General features: G+C 48.0%; 1 protein-coding gene across 1 annotated transcript in view; it reads right to left on the reverse strand.

Moving 5' to 3' along the window:
- Positions 1 to 18: 18 nt before the first annotated feature.
- Positions 19 to 22,327, reverse strand: part of DDX11 (DEAD/H-box helicase 11) — a 39,724-nt gene continuing 17,415 nt past the window's right edge. Inside the window, exons 6-27 of the mRNA XM_049624873.1 lie at positions 20,610 to 20,661; positions 19,581 to 19,688; positions 19,261 to 19,348; positions 18,647 to 18,852; positions 16,678 to 16,830; positions 15,979 to 16,025; positions 15,564 to 15,643; positions 14,609 to 14,653; positions 14,428 to 14,495; positions 12,873 to 12,911; positions 12,495 to 12,606; positions 12,244 to 12,375; positions 11,633 to 11,745; positions 3,893 to 3,965; positions 3,483 to 3,586; positions 2,672 to 2,821; positions 2,306 to 2,374; positions 2,091 to 2,191; positions 1,586 to 1,670; positions 1,181 to 1,259; positions 866 to 1,020; positions 19 to 783 (exon numbers count right to left, since the gene is read on the reverse strand). Coding sequence (XP_049480830.1) covers positions 754 to 783; positions 866 to 1,020; positions 1,181 to 1,259; positions 1,586 to 1,670; positions 2,091 to 2,191; positions 2,306 to 2,374; positions 2,672 to 2,821; positions 3,483 to 3,586; positions 3,893 to 3,965; positions 11,633 to 11,745; positions 12,244 to 12,375; positions 12,495 to 12,606; positions 12,873 to 12,911; positions 14,428 to 14,495; positions 14,609 to 14,653; positions 15,564 to 15,643; positions 15,979 to 16,025; positions 16,678 to 16,830; positions 18,647 to 18,852; positions 19,261 to 19,348; positions 19,581 to 19,688; positions 20,610 to 20,661 — 2,089 coding nt within the window. The 3' untranslated portion in view covers positions 19 to 753. The remainder of the gene's footprint in view (positions 784 to 865; positions 1,021 to 1,180; positions 1,260 to 1,585; positions 1,671 to 2,090; positions 2,192 to 2,305; positions 2,375 to 2,671; positions 2,822 to 3,482; positions 3,587 to 3,892; positions 3,966 to 11,632; positions 11,746 to 12,243; positions 12,376 to 12,494; positions 12,607 to 12,872; positions 12,912 to 14,427; positions 14,496 to 14,608; positions 14,654 to 15,563; positions 15,644 to 15,978; positions 16,026 to 16,677; positions 16,831 to 18,646; positions 18,853 to 19,260; positions 19,349 to 19,580; positions 19,689 to 20,609; positions 20,662 to 22,327) is intronic.

The following is a 22,327-nucleotide window of genomic DNA, read 5'->3' on the forward strand; positions in this document are numbered from 1 at the left end:
CAAAGGCCCAGGACACTCTTCCCAGTTTGTTTGTTTTTAATGTTTGTTTATTTTTGAGACAGATCATAAGCAGGGGAAGGGCAGAGAGAGGGAAACACAGAATCCGAAGCAGGCTCCAGCCTGTGAGCTGTCAGCACAGAGCCTGACATGGGGCTTGAACTCACGGACTGCGAGATCATGACCTGAGCCAAAGTCAGATGCTTAGCTGACTGAGCCACCCAGGTGCCCCTTCCCAGTTCTTAACAACATAGAGAAAGAAGGTAGGGTTGAGGGGTGCAGAAAGAGCCCTATGGGCACCAGGAAGCTGGAAATAGGGAACATTCTTAGTTTTGAAGAGAGGGTGAAGGTCTAGAACAGCTAACTGTAGCCAGAAGGGGGGAAAGGCAGGAGGGCCTGCCTGAGAAGGTGGCCACTGAGAGACTGCAAGGCCAGAGATAGTGCAGTGGAACAGGGCAGGAAGCTTGACTCTGGGCCATGCTGAATGGACAAACATTCAATTACAGGGAGGGGAACAACTGCCCCGGGGTGGGCCAGAGGATGGCCAGGACCCACTGTTTCTTCAGATCGACTCGATTTTTCTCCTACTGGTTTTTCTACCTGTGCCCAGTCCTGGCAGCCCACTGACTCCAGAAAGGGGTTGGTCTGGTCTCCACCTGGGTATCACCTTCTTAGGCTGGCTCCCCACACTCCCCAACACTTCAAGTGGGCAGGGTGAAGGAAGAGCCTGGCACTCAGGCAGTGGTGGGTCATCCATCAGGAGGGGCCAGGCCTCTCGCGGTGAAACTGGGGAGACAGGCATAGGCAGTGAGACACTAGATCTCAGGGGTGGGGAGGCTCTCAGGGGGCAGGGTAAGGTAGGACTGACCTTCCTCATAGCAGCAAAGGCAGGGCCAAAGGTGGCTTTGACCTCTACACGGTCTCGGATCCAGGCTGGCAGCTTTCCCAGGATAGGTGGGCGGGCATACCGCTGATCCAGGAGCACTATGCTGGCAAAATCCTTCTGGTGCCTGATGGCCCTGCCTAGATGGCAACAGAGGTTGGGGTTTCTTGGTTAAACCAGCCTCCGCCACGGTGTCTATTGTGTCCCCCCAACCCCAAAGAGCAGTAAAATCCCTCTTCCCTGTCAACTCATTCTCCCACCATCCATCACCACTATCCGCAGGAACAGTCCCCGGCCTACCTATAGATTGGTTGACAGCCTTCATACACAGATTCTCCACCAAAGCCTTCCCTGGTGGGGGCTGACCTGGGATTCTGGGCTGGGAAGGGCAGAGGAGATGAGCTATCAGTATCTTCTTGCCTCCTTCTTAGTGTTCTGAGAAAATTATACTGCCAGGCTTTGGAGCAAGAACAGTAGTCTTCATGGGCACAATGCCAGCAGCTGATATAACGGATGAGATCACAGAGAAGCTCAAGAGGGTAAGGAGGTACATCCCATCCCCTGGAGCAAGCAGGAAACACTGGCACACATCAGCAGGCAGTGGGGAGGTCGCAGCTGTACCGCCCTGGTATCACAGCCCTAGAGGCGACAGAACTTTCTCCCCAGCTGTCTCCTCCCATCCTTTGGCACGCTGAAGGTACTCACAAGAGTCTGATCCAGGTAGGCCATCTTCTCTTGTAGCTCTGGAGACTTGATGTTGGGGTAGGGCATGCCTACCATAACTACACACCTAGCATGGAGGGAACATGAGGCCATGGCATGTGGGCAGTCAGGCCTCCATCACATCTCAAGGGCCAGAATATAGGACCCGGTCCTCACCATGCGTCCTCAGCTGCTATATCCAGCACACCTTTGCCCCCTCAAGCTGTGCTCACTGGCTCTGCCCCTCCCTCCCCACCCTGTACCTCCACCTCGAGTGCATTTTCTCAGCTAAGAAACCCAATGCAGGCCACGTGAATTGAACCCTGATGATCAGCCTAACTTCCACCTGGAAGCAAAGGGCCAAAACACTTCCCCATACAGCTGAGTGACCTGAGCAGTCAGCCAGGGTGCAGACTCAGATGGCATTGGCTTCCAGGCAGGGTCCCTGCTATTTGGAGTGAGGGGTGGTCGGTGTCAGAGCCCAGGAGACGAGAGACCCACAACTTACCGGCCAAGGTCGTCAGAGAAGTTAATGCCTTCACTCATCTTTCCTCCAACCACGGAGAGGAGCAGAGCACCTGTCACCGTGCCTCCCACATGGCCACAGCACTGCAGGAGACAACAGCCCAAGCTGTGGAGCCAGAGCTTGGATGCCACCCAAAATATCTGCAGCTGCCAGCTCCAGATGTTCTCTGGGCCCAAGGCCTCAGTTACACCTCTCACCTTAATGCACCTGGAATACTCCAGCAGCACCTGCTCCACCTGGTTCGCTCTCTTGGGTTCCTGAAATATCTGAAGGAGAACAGACAATGTCTCCCAGGAAAAGGTTTCAGAATGCATAGGTCCCAGGGTCTGCTCTCAGCCCTATATTTTCCAGACTGGGAACCAGAGAACCCCACAGAGTAAGGGGCTAGAGAGAAATCCTGTGGGAGGTGACGAGGTGTTAGAAGTGGTGGGAGTAAGTAACTAACTAACAGAAGCCCATATGTAAGCCTAACATTCTGGTCTGACATGCATGAGAAATCCTAGCAGGAACCCTGGGTACCACTGACCTCACAAGTGGGAGTCCCAGATGAGGGGGTCACTCACCTTTTTCCTGACAGCCAGGCGGGCCAGCAGACCACTCTTATCCCAGTGGGCATGGACCTGGCGTTGGTACTCATAGGAGGGGAAGAAACAGACCACCCCTCCAGGGACCACATTGCACAGGTTATAGAGAATACGACCCATCTCATCCATCTAAGGAAAGAAGACAGAGCCCTCCCTGAAGCCATATCCGAACAATGCTTCCTAACCTTGGGACTCAAAACCAAGCACAGATCCAAGGGTGACTACGATCGGGGAAGAGAAGTGTGGGCCCAGAGGGCCCCGGGCAGAAATCAACAGACAGGAAAGTGCCACCCTCTCACCACACACACACACTCAGCTGATGCTTCTGGGGAGTGTACCACACACATCACAAGGCCAGCACTCCAGAGCTAATAACCCTGCTGCTGGCGTGTCATGTCCTCCCTGCTCCAACTCCCAATGCCCACTGCGCCATGAAAACCCCAGGCAGCCTCTAGTGACAAGCTCCTGACACCTGCATCCCTGCCCAAGGTGGGGACTGATGCAACCAAATGGCAAGAGAAGCAAAGGAAATGAACAGCTTCCTTATCAGTTTCATCCTGAAGGAACACCTTGAGGTTTAAGAAAACTTAACAATCCAGGGAGTGAGGGGAGGGGAACGCTCAGACTTCCCCTGATAAGCATCTAGATGGACACCAGCCATTCTGTGCCAGCTCTGTGGTGGAAGACCCCAGCACCTGGACACTAAGCACTGGCCAGAGCACCCACCACCCCAGAAACTATTCTCCTGCCCTGGCAGAGGCTGTGGTAAGGCAAGCAGGCTGGTACGAACCATCTGAGGCAGTTCTCTCTTCTGGTATGTGAACTCCAACTGCTGGCTGGAGGGCCCGCTGCAGATGACGAGGGGCAGGATGTTGTCTGGAGGGATCACATGACCTGCAGAGACCGAGGAGGGGCTATTCTACAAGGCAGTGTCCAGAAGGAGCATTCCGCAACCTTGTCTTCCATGCTAGGAGAACAATTCCAACACTCTGCCACCTGCCCTGCTTGCACAGCGCAGGTGGGCGGGACTCAGACCTCTCCCACGTAGGCAGAGGGACACAGTGCAGAAGCACAGGGCTAAGTAAGCTCGCCGGAGAGCTGGCAAAGGGAGAAGCTCCCACCTCGTGGCCTCCTCAACTGTGACAATAAGCTGCCAGAGTGTGACACATGGCCCATTCCACCCTGGCCATGGATTCTCACCACAGGAAAACTCCACCACTCGCTCAGCTTCTACCCCAGCACATGCCAGCAGCTGCTCCCGAAAGTCAGACACCTGCAGACCACAACAGCAAGGCTCCATGAGCTCCCCGCAGGCCTGAGCAGGCAGGGGCCTTGACAGGGAGGGGGACAGAGAGAAACACTCCGGGGAAGACAGAAGTCTGGGCTCGAAGGCAGCAAATACATAGGAACAGAAAAAAGAGGTAAAACGTAAGGCAGATAACAAATTGGCAGATAACAAAAAGGAAAAAAAATTACTGATACCCAGTGTTGACAGTCTCACTTAAACTGTGGAAATACCAGGAACACCTGGGTGGCTCAGTCGGTTGGGCATCCAACTTCGGCTCAGGTCATGATCTTGCAGTTTGTGGGTTCAAGCCCCACATGGGGCCCTGCACTGACAGCTCAGGGCCTGGAGCCTGCTTCAGATTCTGTGTCTCCCTCCCTCTCTGCCCCTCCCATGCTCATGCTCGCGCTCTCTCTCTCTCTCTCTCTCTCTCTCAAAAAATAAACATTAAAAAAAAATTAAACTGTGGAAACACCAAAGGGAATCTGGTAAACTGGGCACAGTGGACCTTACCCCAGCCCATGCCCACAAGATCACCAGTGGGCATTCAAAACAAAATACACATGGCCAGGCCCCAGCCCACACCACTGAATAAGAACCTCTAGAGGGAAGATAACATGTATTGGCATTTCTAAAGAGCTCCAGGGTTTATTCAGTACTCACACTAAACGTCAATGGACTAAATGTTTCAATCAAAAGACACAGGATAACAGAATGGATAAGAAAACAAGATCCATCTATATGCTGTTTACAAGAGACCCACTTTAGACCTAAAGACACCTTCAGATTGAAAGTAAGGGGATGGAGAACAATCTATCATGCTAACGGTTGACAAAAGAAAGCCAGAGTAGCCATACTTATATCAGACAATCTAGACTTTAAAATAAAGACTGTAACAAGAGATGAAGAAGGACATTATATCATAATTAAGGGGTCTATCCACCAACAAGATCTAACAATTGTAAACATTTATGTTCCAAATGTGGAAGCACCCAAATATATAAATCAATTAATCACAAACATACAGAAACTCATTGATAATAATACCATAATAGTAGGAGACTTCAACACCCCACTCACAGCAATGGACAGATCATCTAATCAAAAAATCAACAAGGAAACAATGGCTTTGAATGACATACTGGACCAGATGGACTTAATAGATATATTCAGAACATTTCATCCTAAAGCACCAGAATATACACTCTGTTCAAGTGCACATCGAACATTCTCCAGAATAGATCACATACTGGGACACAAATCAGCCCTCAACAAGTACAAAAAGATCAAGATCATACCGTGCATATTTTCAGACCACAACGCTATGAAACTCGAAATCAACAAGAAAAAACTTGGAAAGATAACAAATATTTGGAGACTAAAGAACATCCTACTAAAGAGTGAATGGGCTAACCAAGAAGTTAAAGAGGAAATTCAAAAGTACATGGAAGCCAATGAAAATGGTAACACCACAGCCCAAAACCTTTGGGATGCAGTAAAGGCGGTCATAAGAGAGAAATATATAGCAATCCAGGCCTTCCTAAAGAAGGAAGAAAGGTCTCAGATACACAACCTAATATTACACCTTAAAGAGCTGGAAAAAGAAAAAATAAATTCTAAAACCAGCAGAAGACAGGAAATAATAAATACTAGAGGAGAAATCAATGCTATTGAACCCCCCCCCCCAAAAAAAAACAGTAAAACAGATCAATGAAACCAGAAGCTGGTTCTTTGAAAGAATTAACAAAATTGATAAACCACTAGTCAGTTTGATCAAAAAGAAAAAGGACCCAAATAAATAAAGTCAAGAATGAAAGAGGAGTGATCACAACCAACACAGCAGAAATAAAAACAATAATAAGGGAATATTATGAGCAATCATATGCCAATAAAATGGGCAATCTGGAAGAAATGGACAAATTCCTAGAAACATATAAACTACCAAAACTGAAACAGAAAGAAATAGAAATTTGAACAGACCCATAACCAGTAAAGAAATCGAAGTAGTAATCAAAAATCTCCCAAAAAACAAGAGTCCAGGGCCAGATGGCTTTCCAGGGGAATTCTACCAAACCTTTAAGGAAGAGTTAAAATCTATTCCCTTGAAGCTGTTCCAAAAACTAGAAATGGAAGGAAAACTTCCAAACTCTTTCTATGAAGCCAGCATTACCTTGATTCCAAAACTAGACACAGACCCCACTAAAAAGGAGAACTACAGACCAATTTCCCTGATGAACGTGGATGTGAAAATCCTCAATAAGATATTAGCCAACCAGATCCAACAATACATTACAACAATACATTAAAAAAATTATTCACCACGACCAAGTGGGATGCAGGGCTGGTTCAATATCTGCAAAACAATCAATGTGATGCATCACATCAATAAAAGAAAAGGACAAGAACCATATGATCCTCTCAGTAGACGCAAAGAAAGCATTTGACAAAATACAGCATCCTTTCTTGATAAAAACCCTTAAGAAAGTAGGGATAGAAGGATTATACCTTGAGATCATAAAAGCCATATATGAAAGACCCAATGCTAATATCCTCCTCAGTGGGGAAAAACTGAGAGCTTTCCCCCTAAGGTCAGGAACAAGACAGAGATGTCCACTATCACCACTGTTATTCAACATGGTAGTGGAAATCTTAGCCTCTGCAATCAGACAACACAAAGAAATAAAGGTATCCAAATCAGCTAGGAGGAAGTCAAACTCTCACTCTTCGCAGATGACATGATACTCTATATGGAAAACCCAAAATTTCACCAAAAAATTGCTAGAACTGATCCAAGAATTCAGCAAAGTGGCAGGATATAAAATCAATGAACAGAAATCAGTTACATTCCAATACACCAACAATGAAGCAACAGAAAGAGAAATCAAGGAATCAATACCATTTACAATTGCACCAAAAACCATAAAATACCTAGGAATAAATCTAACGAAAGAGGTGAAAAATTTATACACTGAAAACTAGAGAAAGCTTATGAAAGAAATGGAAGAAGACACAAAAAAATGGAAAAAGATTCCATGCTCCTGGATAGGAAGAACAAATATTGTTAAAATGTCAATACTACCCAAAGCAATCTACATATTCAATGCAATACCTATCAAAATAACACCACCACTCTTCACAGAGCTAGAACAAACAATCCTAAAATCTGTGTGGAACCAGAAAAGACCCCGAATAGCCAAAGCGATCTTGAAAAAGAAAACCAAAGCAGGAGGCATCACGATCCGGACTTCACATTGTATTGCAAAGCTGTAATCATAAAGACAGTATGGTACTGGCACAGGAACAGACACTCAGATCAATGAACAGAATAGAGAACCCAGAAATGGATCTACAAATGCATGGCCAACTAATCTTTGACAAAGCAGGAAAGAATATCCAATGGAATAAAGACAAGTCTCTTCAAATCGTCTTGGCAAAACTGGACAGCATCATGCAGAAGAATGAACCAAGACCACTTTCTTACACCATACACAGAAATAAACTCAAAGTAGATGAAAGACCTAAATGTAAGACAGGAGCCATCAAAATCCTCAAGGAGAAAGCAGGCGAAAACCTCTTTGACCTTGGCCGCAGCAACTTCTTACTCAACATGTCTTCAGAGGCAAGGGAAACAAAAGCAAAAATGAACTATTGGGACCTCACCAAAATAAAAAGCTTCAGCACAGCAAAGGAAACAATCAGCAAAACTAAAAGGCAACTGGATGGAATGAAAGAAGATATTTGCAAATGACATATCAGATAAAGGGTTAGTATCCAAAATCTATAAAGAACTTATCAAATTCAATATCCAAAAAACAAATAATCCATTGAAGAAATAGGCAAAAGACATGAATAGACCTTCTCCAAAGAAAACATCCAGATGGCCAACCGACACATGAAAAAATGCTCAACTTCACTCATCATCAGGGAAATACAAATCAAAACCACAATGAGATACCACCATACACCTGTCAGAATGGCTAACATTAACAACGCAGGCAACAATAGATGTTGGCAAGGATGCAGAGAAAGAGGATCTCTTTTGCATTGTTGGGGGGAATGCAAGCTGGTGCAGCACCTCTGGAAAACAGTATGGAGGTTCCTCAAAAAATTAAAAATAGAACTAGCCTATGACCCAGCAATTGCACTACTAGGTATTTATCCAAGGGATACAGGTATGCTGTTTCAAAGGGGCATATGCACCCCCATGTTTATAGCAGCACTATCAACAATAGCCAAAGTATGGAAAGAGCCCAAGTGTCCATCGATGGATGAATGGATAGATGGATGAATGGATAGATGTGGTATATATATACAATGGAGTATTACTCGGCAATCAAAAAGAATGAAATCTTGCCATTCACAACTATGTGGATAGAACTAGAGGGTATTAGGGGCGCCTGGATGGCTCAGTCGGTTGAGTGTCTGACTTTAGCTCAGGTCATGATCTCACAGCTCGTGAGTTCAAGCCCCGCGTCAGGCTCTGTGCTGACAGCTCAGAGCCTGGAGCCTGCTTCAGATTCTGGGTCTCCCTCTCTCTCTCTCCTGCTCATGCTGTCTCTGTCTCTCAAAAATAAGTAAAATAAACATTAAAAAAAAAAAAAGAACTAGAGGGTATTATGCTAAGCGAAATTAGTCAGAGAAAGACAAATATCATCTGACTTCACTCATATGAAGATTTTAAGATACAAAACAGGTGAACATAAGGGAAGGGTAGCAAAAATAATATAAAAACAGGGAGGGAGACAAAAACATAAGAGACTCTTAAATATGGAGAACAAACAGAGGGTTACTGGAGGGGTTTTGGGAGGGGGGATGGGCTAAATGGGTAAGGGGCACTAAGGAATCTACACCTGAAATCACTGTTGCACTATATGCTAAGTTGGATGTAAATTAAAATAATTAATTAATTAAAAAATTAAAAAAAAAAAAAAAAAAAGAGTTCCAGGGTTTTCACCTATTGAATTGGCAAAAATCCCAAAGCGTATCCCTCTGTAGGCACATATACACAGTGCTGGTGGAAGAGAGAACAGTACAGCTCCAGCTGGGGGGGAACATGGCAATATTTAATAAATCAGATGTATTTTTATCTTTCAACCTGGCAGCCCCCCTACCTAGGAGTCCCCTCTGAGCATACAGCTCCACAAACCAACCCATGCACAAGGATACTTCCTGTGCAGTGATCCCCTTCAGGAGGGGTCAGCTGAAAGCATCACACTGGATCCTGCCAGCGCAGAGCTCCGAGCCAGCAAGAGGCGCACAGATGGCGCTGGCTACTGAATGGCGTACCACAACACACTGGTGACTAAAAACCAGTTATGCTTTGATGTAAAAGACAAAGGAAAGGAAAAAGTAAGTATATATATTTGCTTATTTCTGGAGAAAAATAAAATGAAAGCATAGAAGGACAGACTAGGAGTAAGAAAAATGATAACCTATGGGCATGGGGAACAGGCTGGAAATGGATGGAAGTAAGACTTCCTGAATGCATCTTTTTTTTTTTTTAATATTTGTTTATATTTGAGAGAGAAAGAGACAGAACATGAGCTGGGGAGGGGCAGCAAGAGAGGGAGACACAGAATCTGAAGCAGGCTCCAGGCTCTAAGCTGTCAGCACAGAGCCTAATGTGGGGCTCAAACCCATGGACCATGAGATCATGACCTGAGCAGAAGTCAGATGCTTAGCCAACTGAGCCACCCAGGAGCCCCTGAATGTATCTTCCATGCAGTTTTGACTTTTGAACCATACAGGTGTTTACTTATTTTAAAAATATAATTAAGTCTAGGGGCACCTGGGTGGCTCAGTTGGTTGAGCGTCCAACTTTGGCTCAGGTCATCATCTCACAGCTCATGAGTTCGAGCCCAGCGTCGGGCTCTGTGCTGACAGCTCAGAGCCTGGAGCCTGCTTCGGATTCTGTGTGTGTCTCTCTCTCTGCCCCTAACCCACTTGCATTCTGTCTCTCTCTCAAAAATAAGCATTAAAAAATATATATATATATATGTCTAAAATGAAAAATCAAACTCTAAAACTGAAAACACATGGCAACAAAGAAAGCCTAACTCTCTGTCACATTCACAACATAAGCACACAAAGCAATGCCTGACTTCAAATGACTTCAGATCCTTAGTGACCATACATCCTTAGTAGGATATACCTAAGGGCAAAAAATAAATGCAAAGAAATGAAATTTTCATCAATAGTTTATTATTAGAATAATACTGTATATGAAACTATTTTAGTATATCTTAAGTATATTATGGGACATAGCAAATAAGTAGTTATGTCAATGTAATAAACCAAACATTCAGCTCAAGAGAAAAGACATACAGTGTAAGGTCAAATAACTGACTGATGTTCATTTAGAAATATCAATATGGACTCATGGTTTTTTAAAACCATTTTCCCCAGTCTACAAGAGGGCCTAAAAACATTTATAATCCAGGAGTACCACAAACACCCCGATACCCAGATATTGGTTTTTAAACACCAATCCCCAATAAAAGAAACCAGGTTATCTTAGAAAAATGAATGATCCCAGATATGGGATAAAGAAGGCATAAGGTGGCTGGGATGTTTCATCTTGCCAGAAAGCAAGAAAGCATCCCAAAGCTAGTGGGGCCTCATCAAGGACCAGAGGCAACACGTCGGGCTCTGACAGGCCAAGTCTGAGACACCTGGGCATTGAAAGCAGCAATGACTATAGATGCCTTTAATACATGAACAAAAATATACAAGTCTATAGAAAAGAAAGAAAAGTTGGAAACTAATAAAGCAATGGGGGATTCTAGCGGCTGAGGTTAGAAACGAATGACTGCGTGGGCACTGAGGAGCCTTCCACCAAAGTCCTGGGCTAGGTGTATCTTAAGGACAGAACTGCTGTGCAGAGACGTGGTTCTGTTTGCCACTGTGTTGCTTAAAACAGAGAAAGACTGGAAATCACCTAAATATCTAACAAAAGAAGAGTAGTTCTATAAGATATAACATATTCATGTAACAGAAAAAAACACAGCCAGAGCATGGTAGAATAAATACATACTGCTGACAAGGAAAAATGTCTATGACATTTGTTGCTGAGTGAAAAAAGCAAATCACAGCAACAGCATGTAGAGATACAGATTTTTGTTTTTAAAATATGTATGTATATTTGTAAAAATTATGCACACAAAGACTAGTATAATGATATACACTAAAATAAAATCTTTCGCTGGTGGAATTATCATCTATTTTTTTTTCCTGCTTTTGCTGGTCTCTGCTTTCTACAACGAAAACATAATACTTTCCTAAATACATGTGTGTGTATATAAATTTATAAAAGAAAGGAAAGGTCGTATCTATGGTGGGTATAAGGAGCGAATGGCACTAAAATGGGGGCCTGAAATTCCAGAACGGCTATCTTTGGGAGAAGTGCAGTACCTAGCCTACAAAAGCACCAAATCACCAGCCATGTGCCTCCCTCCACCCCCACTGCCCACTCCACCCCTGCCCCAGGCTAAAGACCCAGGCATGAGACAGCACAGCAATGCCACCTGGTGGATGCTGCTTGGCCTGTTCAAGCTGACCCCTTTCTGGTTTGGGGGCCCACTGGACAGCGCCTCTTCCCCCTGTCCCTGTCCCATCCCAGCACTCGGGCCACAAGAGGCTGGGTCTGGTTCCCTTACCGGCTGCATGGTGCCGCCTGCGATGACCACTGCCCGGCATTCCTTCACCACTTGGGCAAAGTGCACGGCTGGATTCAGGAGCAGGAATTTGAGGCTGCTCTGACTAAGACTTCCTGAAAAAAAGACAGAGCCAGCTGGGGAAGGAGGGGGTGGTTTGCAGGCAGGCCGAACAAAGACTTCCATGAGTCTGAGGCAAATGGGAGCTCAGTTGTGTCCATGAAGGAGCCACTAGAGATACGACTTTCCCTTTTGATTAGATTCCATTCAAAGTGCAGGACAAGCCCGAGGCAGACAGCACTACCAGCTCCTTTTGCACATGAAGACTGAGGTTCAGAGTGATAGACACAGCTTGGAGGTGACGGAATCAAGACTCAAACCAAAACTCACATACCTGTAACCAGTAGGCTATACAACTTCTCTCATAACCTGGCGTGAGATGCCAGCCTCCCCAGTGCCTCATATCCCTCCTCACCGCACCTACACCAGCCCACCCAGGCTACAGAGGACCAGTTTTCACCACCCTGTCTCCTCGTCCTAACCCAGAGAGGTGCAAGGTAGAATCTTTTCTTGCTTTGGTTTCCCGGCTCCATGCTGATTCCTCCTTGGACTACCTTGGCGGTTCAGGATGACCCTGCCATCCTGGTTGGCAGTGGTGAGGGCTGCAAGGAAGCCTTCGATGTGCATCAGCGGGGAAGCAGACCGTGGCACCCTGGCCTCTCCCTCATCTCCGTGGGGCACGGGAGCTGCACAGAGCAGAAGGAAGACGGTCTGGGACCACAGATGAGGCAGGAGAGGAGTCCACACGTGAGGGATGGATATTCTTGGCCCCCACCTGCAGCCCTGTCTCCCCCTCTTGACTCACTCTCGGTCAATGCGGGCTGCAGGCTCTGTAGGAAGTGCTGGAACCCAGCCAGTCTGGACTGCTCCCTGGAGGATGCAAGGACCGTGCCATACCTTTCTGTGAAGCCAAAGAGCTGGGACGGGGAGAGAAAGCACAGGGAGGAATGAGGGTGCAGCAGTGGGAGCCCAGGCTGGAGGTTCTGCTGCACCCCACATAGCCCACAACTTGCCCCCCAACACAAGGCATCTTGGCACTCCCACCCGACACAGCAAGCAGGCCTGCAGTAAGAAGGGAGCAGGGGTGACTTGGGGCTCCAAAGGGCAGGGGAGAGCAAGGTACTGGGAGGGCAGGAGGTGGGGTGCTGTGGAGCCTGGCCAGACCCAGGAAGAGAGGCTGTACCTTTCTGCTGACCATGCTCTTTTCACAGTAGCGCCGCACCTGCAAAAGCAAACCACCGCAGGCACATGCAACAATTAGGCTGGAAAAAAAAAAAACACCACCACCTTCCAAAACCCCAGGGAGCATGATTCATTGACAGCTCCTGAGGAACCCAGCCTCCTTGTGGCCAACCGGGTCAACCTCCTTTCTGAGGTCACTCCTCTCCCACCACCCCCACATACAACACGGCGCTCTCCCACAAGAGCAACCTTCATGCACATGGCCTCCTCACTAACGTCTGCATAGCCCCAACCCTCTCTAAAGGTTCCTGGTGACGGGTCTTCTGTGCTCTCCTTCAATATGACAGCACCTAAGATGAACCCTGAAAAGATTAAGAGTTTAAAAAAACACATACGAGCAAAGGCACAGAGAGGGTAAAGCTTGGGGCTTGTTCGGGGGCCCTCCAGTGTGTACAACATGTGCAGCTTGGAAAGGAAGACAGGGAGTTGAAGCCTTTGAAGATTTCTAAAAAGGGCACTATCTTCCAGTGAGGACTCACCAGATGACAGTGTAGGAAAGATTTGAGAAGGGACAGAGAGTGAAGCCAGGAAGAGCGGAAAGGAGGCGAGAGGAAACGAGCCGGCCCTGAAGTGGCAGCTGTGGGAATGGAAAAGCAGTGGGAGTTCGAGTGCTCCTTCCAGCTCTGAGGCCCGGCAACTGTTTGGATGCGGGACCCAAAGGGAGAAGAAAGGCATCAAAATGGCCTCAACCGGTCAGATGGGGTAATGGCAGTGACCGTGATCAAAACAGGTAAGCTGGTTTAAAGAAAAATGGGAAGGCAGGAGGGAAGCAAGCAGGGTCTCAAGGCCAAGCCGGGGCTCACATGCTGCCTCCCACACCAGGCACCATTTGCTCACTCATGTATGGCTAGTACATGTCGTCCTGGGGAAACCTCACCCAGCCCTGGTTTCCTCTGCTTCTGAATGGTGATGGTACCTCCTACCGTGGGGTCCCAGAACCTGGTGCACTGCCTTGGACACAGCAAGTGCTCTGTATTTTTAGTAATTTGGAATCACTAAGTTGTGAGTCAAGTGATGGCAGCAGTACCCCGAACAGTAGGTCTGGAGCAGGCAGACACCTGCGGCTGGTGTGCAAGGATGGGGGCGGGTCACACAGAGTGGCCCTGGGAGTGTTCTCAGCCACCTCAGCCCAATAGCAGGATGGTGCTCACAAAGCTGACCTGCTCTTTCTAGTCCAGGGCAAAGACTGGGCCAGAAGAAAGATGGAATGAGGTTAAGGACCTGGGAGTTTCTATCTGTGCTTACATGGTAAATGAAAGGCACCTTTTCTCACCAATCCCTAGGACCCTTCACTCTGGATTGAAGATTTTTTTCTTGCTGACACTTTAAGGGTTAATTACAAACATCTATGCTGTAGATCCTTAGACTTCTAGACTGACTCACAACAGAAGAAATTTACTTTTTATTCCTTCCAGTCTTAACACAGTGCTCTGCTCGCAGGTGGCGGTTAAGGATAAGGAAACTGGGCGCTGACACAGAAGGGGGAGAACCTCTACCTTGAACAAGTTGATGTTGTCGATCTGGCTCTGAAAGAGAAAGTCATTGATGGTCTTCAGCTCTGTCCCTAAGGATAAACAAAGAAGGGCCTTGGAATCCTTGCTCTGAAGACCACAGGCCCAGAGGTGAGCTCAGAAACGGCTCAGACCATCTCTGAGTCTCTGAAGGCCGCCCTCTTACCTGTTTGCGAAAGGCTCTGTGTGTTGGGATTTTGCTTAATGTTTCCTAAAACAGAATTCAAGCAGGTCAGGATGGGGATCCTCTGCCCCCCACCCCCATCCTCTCACACATTTTGTGTGTACACTATTTGATGTACTCATCAAATAAGAGCATTCACATGTAAACAGGTTTTTTGCCATTTATGGTACCCAAAGAACCCACTGAGAGGGTGGGAAGCTCTAGGAAGCCTCAAAATCTAACCCACGTTTGCATATGGAGCCCAAAGCCTTGTTATCTCATTCTTTCCACACCTCCTCCAAGGAGGCTGGGGCCAAGGGACCACCCACTTTACGCAGGTACAAAGAGTTGTCCAGGCTGCACAGTGGCCAGTGGCAAGGCAGAGGTGGAAGGGAGGAACACCGACATTAGACAAAATCCCTCCAGTGGAACACCCCACTGGTTTTCCAGAACTTTGGCTTCTATGAAAGCCTTCAAATGACAGCCATATATATAGTAAAGGAAAGGGTAGGTGACACAGAATTGTGCAAAGCAGTATGAAACCTAGAGCCGGAAGCCTCTAGTCTCTCCTACTAGGTTCATGAAGCAGAGGCAGGTCACATCTCTGAGCTTTAGTTGACTCCTCTGTCAACAACAGTGAGCGTGCCTGTGCAGCTCTCCTCACAGGAGCACTCCAAAGTAACGTCACCCGTTTCTATTACACTATGCTGTTATTACTACCTGAGAAGTAAGGTCTGGCAAAATAAAAAGAAGGACTCAGGGAAATATAAACTAGAAACCAAAAAAGGATCTACAGTCAGACAATTCAACAAAGCTATGAAAAATAAGAATCTTCTAAATCAATGGCCAAGACAATTCTTGAGGACACAGAAATCCCAGGTGTCCTGACTGGCATCCAGAGAAGGGACTGCAGCAAGCTTAGCAGGCCAGGGGCTGGGGTGGGCATAGTGCTCCTTACCTCCCAACACAGTCACAAACTGCTCCAACAGATACAGGAGCTGTTTGATGTACATCAAGTTCTTGGCCTTCAGACGCTTCCTGAGGAGACACCAACGGACATCAAGTGGTAGCACTCCCCAAGCTGCTTCCCTTCCAAATGCCCCAAGTTGTGGCGTTTCTGTCCAGTCTTTCAAGGTAGACCACAGTGACAAATATGGTCCCAGAGAAAAAGGATGGCCATGGCCCAAGGCCTTCACAGCCAGCTGTTGTGTCCCAAGCACCCTCGGCCTATGTGGGGTACACACCACCACAAACAGGAGGTAAACAGCACCCTGGCCCACTTGGTGTGGTGCCTGGGCCAGAGATGGAGACCCAATTGCTTCTCCCGGAGACTGAGCAGGATTTCCCTTCCCCCTCAGGAGGCAGTGTCTTACCCATATCGTTCCATATACTGGAGCAACTGGGAATGGGCCTGGCAGAACTGGAGAGAACAGAGAACAGGTGTGAAGGTGGCCCAGGCTCTGAGCAAGCAGCCTAGGGCTGTGCCAATGATATCTTAGATCATGCCTAGAAGATGCTAGCCAGGACACCTCATGGGAAACAACCAAGGTGAAGAGAGCAGCACACTGCTTATGCCCCCCTGAATTTCAAGAGTTCTCAACGTTAACTAGGAATACCAGCCTGCACAGAGGCAGCGTGGGGTTTCACAATACTGTGTATGCTGCATGGCACAGAGGAGATAATCGATAAATAGTGGCTTTCAGAAATACTGAGAACCCCTCAAAGCAACAATAATGATGTCCAACCATGTGAGGACCCTGCTTCCCTCACCCCACTGTCCTGGGTTATAGAGAACTGGCTGGTACCACCCTGGGCTGGAGGGACTCAGGATGACATACGCCAGTGAGGAACAAGGAAATGAGTCACCTTGTCTGCGCCGGGTGCCAGCATTTCTAAGATCTGGGTCCCCGTAGTTCTAGCCAGTCCGCCCCTGATGAGGCCACTGCCTTGACTCAGCGCACCCTTCCCCACGCCATTGCCAGACGAATTCCAGGTCTAGGCACTTGGAGAGATGATCCACATCCCTCTTCCCCACAGCAGGCACTGGCCCAAGAAGGGAGAGGCCGACCCACCTGGGAACCGCTGACCTCTGCACTGTAGATGCCCGTGATGGTGTCGATCAGGTTGTGAGCCTCGTCAATGACCACCACCTGTCCCTGCAGCCGGATCCCCGCGGCCTGGCGGGTGGCCCCGTGCAGCAGCATCTGGTAGGGCAGCACCACGAGCTGGGAGGAGGGGGTGGCCACCTGAGCAGGGCTGGGCTCCTTGCCACAGCAGCCCCACCTGCTCTAAGCTCCTGGTGTGAGTGGTTTCATTTCCCAACCAGAATACGTGTAGGGGCATTCAAGAGTGAAAGCTCTAGCAAAGCCCTGTGCTTTTAGCAACAGACCCCCTCTTCAGGTTTTATGTGGAACATGAAATATGAAACAGACATAACTGGGGCCAATCTGAATCTGACTGAACCAAGAGTGGCAGTGGGCAGAGGGGAGCAGAGAGAAGCGTGGAACCCCTGCTTAGCCTTATCCATACCCCCGAGGTAGCCCCTGAGGCACCCAAGGTTCCTCAAAACACTGTGAAAACCAGTGGTGTACTAGTAGGTAGCCCTGGGTTCTGGTCTTGGAGCTGTTATTTCCCAGCTAAATGACTCTGGAAGAATGACTTAATCTTTCTGCGCCTCAATTTCTTCATCTGCAAAATGATAAACTCTATCTCAAATAAGGGCTAAGGGGTGGAGGGTAAACAAAAATAAAAGCATTCCATGAATTTTTAGGTGCTCTCTGTGATGATGATTTTACAGTTAAAAGAATACTGATAGAGTGAAAATCCAGAAAACTAGAAACTTAAGGCCCAGCTTTAACACTGGCTCCATTACTCACCCACTAAGAGAAAACAGATAAATCACTTAACCTTTCTGGGCCTGTGTCCTCATATGGATATGAGAACATATGGATAATACTTGCCTTTGCTTTTTTAGTAGGATACTACAAAGCAAAAATGAGGTGAAAAGTATCTCAAAAAGTTAAGATCATGAAAATCTCAGGACATCTTACTATATTTGCACACAGGTATCTATGGCACTAATCTTACAATGTGGCAAACAGACCCAGGCACGGCATGCAACAATGCTGAGGGCTGGGAGGATTCTGGAATTTAATTCTGAGCACCCCCGCAACACGGTTCAACGTAGTATATTAATGAGCACTTAACTGCCTTGTAAAATTATTACTCATGTTCCCTGAATCACTGAAAACCTACCTAATCTCTTCTTTCTTATATGGAAGTCTCCATAATCGAAACCCTATTTCCAAAAGCCATTCAAATTAAGAAGTGGCAATTAGACAGTAAAATCATACCAAATAACTATGGTATTTTTGATCTGGCAAACCGGCAGTTTTTCTGTTTAAAGATGACACCAAATGTGGCAAGTCTAGAGAAGACTGTCTTCTCACACACTGGTGGGTAGGTTCCTCTGAAAGGCCATCTGGGAACACGTTTCTGGTGCAGCACCTTTACTTCATCCCCTCAGCTTTCGCCCCCAACTCTGTGTTTTCACTAGGACTGCACACCCCTTCCTGGCTCTTTTTTTTTTTTAACATTTATTTATTTTTGAGACAGAGACAGAGCATGAACAGGGGAGGCGCAGAGAGAGAGGGAGACACAGAATCAGAAGCAGGCTCCAGGCTCTGAGCCATCAGCCCAAGCCCGACGCGGGACTCGAACTCACGGACCGCAAGAACGTGACCTGAGCTGAAGTCAGACGCTCAACCGACTGAGCCATCCAGGCGCCCCTCCCTTCCTGGCTTTTATCTGCTGTCCCCAATAATGCCAACTATTCCTGCAACCCAGAGCCACAAGGCACCTGGGGCCGCCTCTGACCCTACGCACCAGGCGTGTGGGTGACAGGTCACTAGTGTGCAGTGTGTTGGTCAGTCCAACCATGGCCAGTGACATCCTCCCAAATTAAGAGGAATGAGGAAACTCCTTGGGGATGAGGCCACAGTTAGAGCCAAGAGTGACTGCCCAACCCTCCAGGGTCTTCACCTGGGCTGCTGGAATGGCAAACCGGCTCCCGTAATAGGGACAGGCCCGAGCCTCCTTCCCCAGGGACACCAGCTGCTCGATGTCCTTCACCCCCACCAGGACCTCGTCTCGGAGGAGCTGCAGCTGCTCATAGCTGTAGAAGGGGCATGCGGCCTGGTGCTCCTGCCTTCTCCTCTTGGGCTTCTCATCCTCAGCTCTGCTCTTCTCTGAGGGGCACAGGCACAGGGGGCAAAGGCAGAAAGAATGGTAAGTGTCCATGGGGTCAGGAGCCCAATTCCATAGGGTGGGGTCCGATAAACCCTTCCCAGTACTTCTCGGTACTCAGCACACCATTCTGGTATTTTATTTGGTGTTCGCTAGAAAAAGCCAGTAAAATCATCTCAGAGCCAGGGTTCTGAACTAGACACTGACCCAAAAAGCAAAACGCCCTTTCCCAAGGAGATGGTCTTTAGGAAGGACCCGGCCGTCTGCTCTGCCGTCACTGCCATTTAAGACACTATTTCCCACATCCTTGTCCACTTCTGCCCCACTCCCGACCCCTTCCCAGTACTGCCTGAGGCTACACGACAGTCCCAGAGCTCTTTGCTGCACAGCTCCAGGGTGCTGGCGGCTACCGTGTTTACTTCTCTGCATCTCCATGCAGCGGTCATTGATAAGCTGCGCAGAACCCAGGTTTTTCACATCTTCATTTATACAAAGATTCTAGAAGACAGAGGATAAAGAAAAAGTCAACACAATGGTCCCGGCTATGTGATACACAGCAACCCTCCAGAACCTGCCTAGCCCCCCAAGGACCGGAAGAGGCCGATCCTCCCACCGCTCGGCCTGCCTCGGACCCACAATTCTTCTAAGAAGAATTCTTCTCTGAAGAAGACGAAGGCCCAGGGAAGGGAGCAGGTCGGCACTTGAGCCAAGACCCACTGCCTCTGTTTACCTGCCGAGAGCCAAGGGAGACAAGTCGGGTGTCCTTGCCAAAGGGGCTTCTCTGCACCTCGTGTACAAACTGGGCCAGCTGGGAGTGCGTCCGACTGCAGTAGTAAATCTGCTCCGAGAAAAAGCGGGGTATTTCAAAGAGGAGACCACAATTTCTCCAAATATTGTCTGCACATCAAGGAATACATGGCCTAATAGGCTGAGGGACTGGGGAGAGTGGCCACAAATACACAAACCTAAAGCAAGGGGACTCTGTCCCACAGCAGATCTCAGTTAACACAGGGCCGGGGCAGTCCCCACCATCCCCTCAGCTCCAGAAGGTCATGAGAACACCCACGACATGGAGCGCCTCCCATCAGTCCTGCTCAGCCGCTAATCCAGCCACTTTACAGGGCTTGTTCATCTCAGGACAGGCCGCCTCCCTGAGCTGTGGTTCCCAAATGGGAAAGAGTAGATTCTGGGGAGTGTGTTGGGGGGTGGGCTGTCCACACACACCTCCCAAAGGGCTTGGAAGACAGGCGGGCAGTAAGGCAGGGGGGCACTGAGCTAAACTCTCTCTGTGCTCCTCTGAGATGGAGAACAGCGACAAAAGAAGAGAAAAATAGAGGCAAAATATCTACTTTTAACGGAGAAAACAAGAGTCTTACACAAATGAAACCAAATGATTTTAAACATGAGAGGTGTCAGAATCATATGTACCTCACAGAACTCCATGCCAACGAAAATACAAACCAGAGAAGAGGGAGCCAAAGGGCAGGGTGCTCTTGCTCTGGCCTGCCGCCCCCCCTTTCCCCAGAGAGATACCACTGGTCCGTGGCCCAGAACGGCAACTCCTGGATGCCCTGGGGCACACAAGCCCAGGCTTCACTGCCAGGAGAGGCCTTTCCTCTGGGTGCCTAGCCCATCTGGCCAAGTAAGCACCGACACCAAGGTCTGGGTCTGGGGAACCCCAGGAGAGTGAGAAGCAGCTAGGGGGATACAGCCCTGGACTGGGGACCAATCCCAGAATACCCAGGACACGATGTCTTACCTTAGTTACGTGTGCTTCCTCCAGGTCCTCCTCCTCCTCCTCCTCGTCCACTCTGAGAGAGAAAAATAACATGGAACAGTCTTCCCTGGGGACTCAGGTCAACTGAGATGCACTGTACCGAGCATGTGCCATGTATGGGAACTAGCTAAACAAGTAAGCTGTTCCCCACATGGAGGCCAGCATTGCTGGGGTTGGAGCCCTCAGCCAAAGGGAGACAGACCATTCCAACAACCAGGTTCCACCAATGAGCAGGTGCTCATTCGCTCAGTCAGAGAGACACCCCCAGGCTAACACCAACCCCATCCTCCTACTGCCGCTCAGGAGGGAAATGAGAAAGGGGCACAGTATGCCCGAAGCCTAGGTTCAGTGTCTGACTTGTCCCTCATCAAAGGCTACTCTGTCCTCACTGTCCACCCTCCAGAAAACTGGAATTCTCTCAGTTCCCCACAGAACTTTGCTCTTTGCCACCTCAGAGCCTTGGACATGCTGTTCTCTTTGCCTGGAATGCTCTCTCCCTTCATCTCCTCTTTTACCTAGCCAACTGTCAACCTTGAGATCCCCATATAAACATTGTCTCTTCTGTTCAGCCTTCTCCAACCTCCCCCATAGGCTTGGCTGGCCTCTGACACACTGCCATGGCCCCCTTGCACCTCATTCAAAATAACTTATTCTTGGTCTGTTTCCCCCTCCAGACTGTCACGTCCACGGGCAGGACCTGGGAGTATCTAGCTTCTGTGAATGCCAGGGGTCCCACCAAGGCCTTGGCACACAGCAGGAATTCCACGCACATTTCCTGAGGGAAGTCACAACTGACTGCTGACTGACTGAATAAAAGATGCTGTCACTCAGAACCAGATAAATCTCTTCTCTCGCCAGCACCTCAGTCTACCATTCCCAGCAATGAATGAAGAGCCCATGTGCACTGGCAGATTGGTGGGGAGGTAAATCCTGCATTACAAGGCTGAATGTTTGGTCAACATTATTAGTCTAGGTTCCTCAGAAAACACAAAATCTTTCATAGACACACTCTACCTACAGGGCCATCACTGGGATTCTTTTTACTCACCTGGCAAATTTTATTTAAAAAAAAAAAGCAGAAATGCTAATTGCTTTGGGGGATTAGAAGAGGAGTTATAGGGTTGCCTTCCTGGTCAATAAATAAATCAATAATTGTTCAGTCAGCTTTGTCTGAAAGGCCTTGATTTAAATCACACAGTAAGCAAACTCAACCAAATCTAGTAAGAAGCTGGACATGTGAAGAAATGAAGAGCAAAAATTTTATATTCAGAATGAGTTGTGTTCTCAGAGAGGCTCATGTCTCTTGAAATGCCAGGGCACTGGAAGCTGTAGAAATCTGCAGGATTACTGGCTCAGGCCCAGACCCTAAGTAGCACTTTCTCTAATATTCACGAACTCCACTCAAGTTCTTTCTCTTGTTCCCAGGGGCCTCTTGAGGAGAAGTACAGGAGTGGGCAAGCAGTCTTGGAGGCAGGTGGCAAAGGGTTTACAGAGCCTCTCTGCCCTTATCTCTTCGAGATAGGATGCATAAAGAGGTCTGAACATCTCAGCCCTGGGCAGGGTCAAAAGTTTTGGTTCTAATCCAGATCCCGAAATCTGTGCTTAGGGGCAGGCCTCTGAGCACCAAAGGAAAAGCCCAGGACTAGATGATTCCATAGGCAAATTCTACCAAATATTTAAAGAAATAATGCCAACCCTTC

The sequence above is a fragment of the Panthera uncia genome, chromosome B4, assembly GCF_023721935.1.
Source record: "Panthera uncia isolate 11264 chromosome B4, Puncia_PCG_1.0, whole genome shotgun sequence".
Classification (NCBI taxonomy): Eukaryota; Metazoa; Chordata; class Mammalia; order Carnivora; family Felidae; genus Panthera; species Panthera uncia.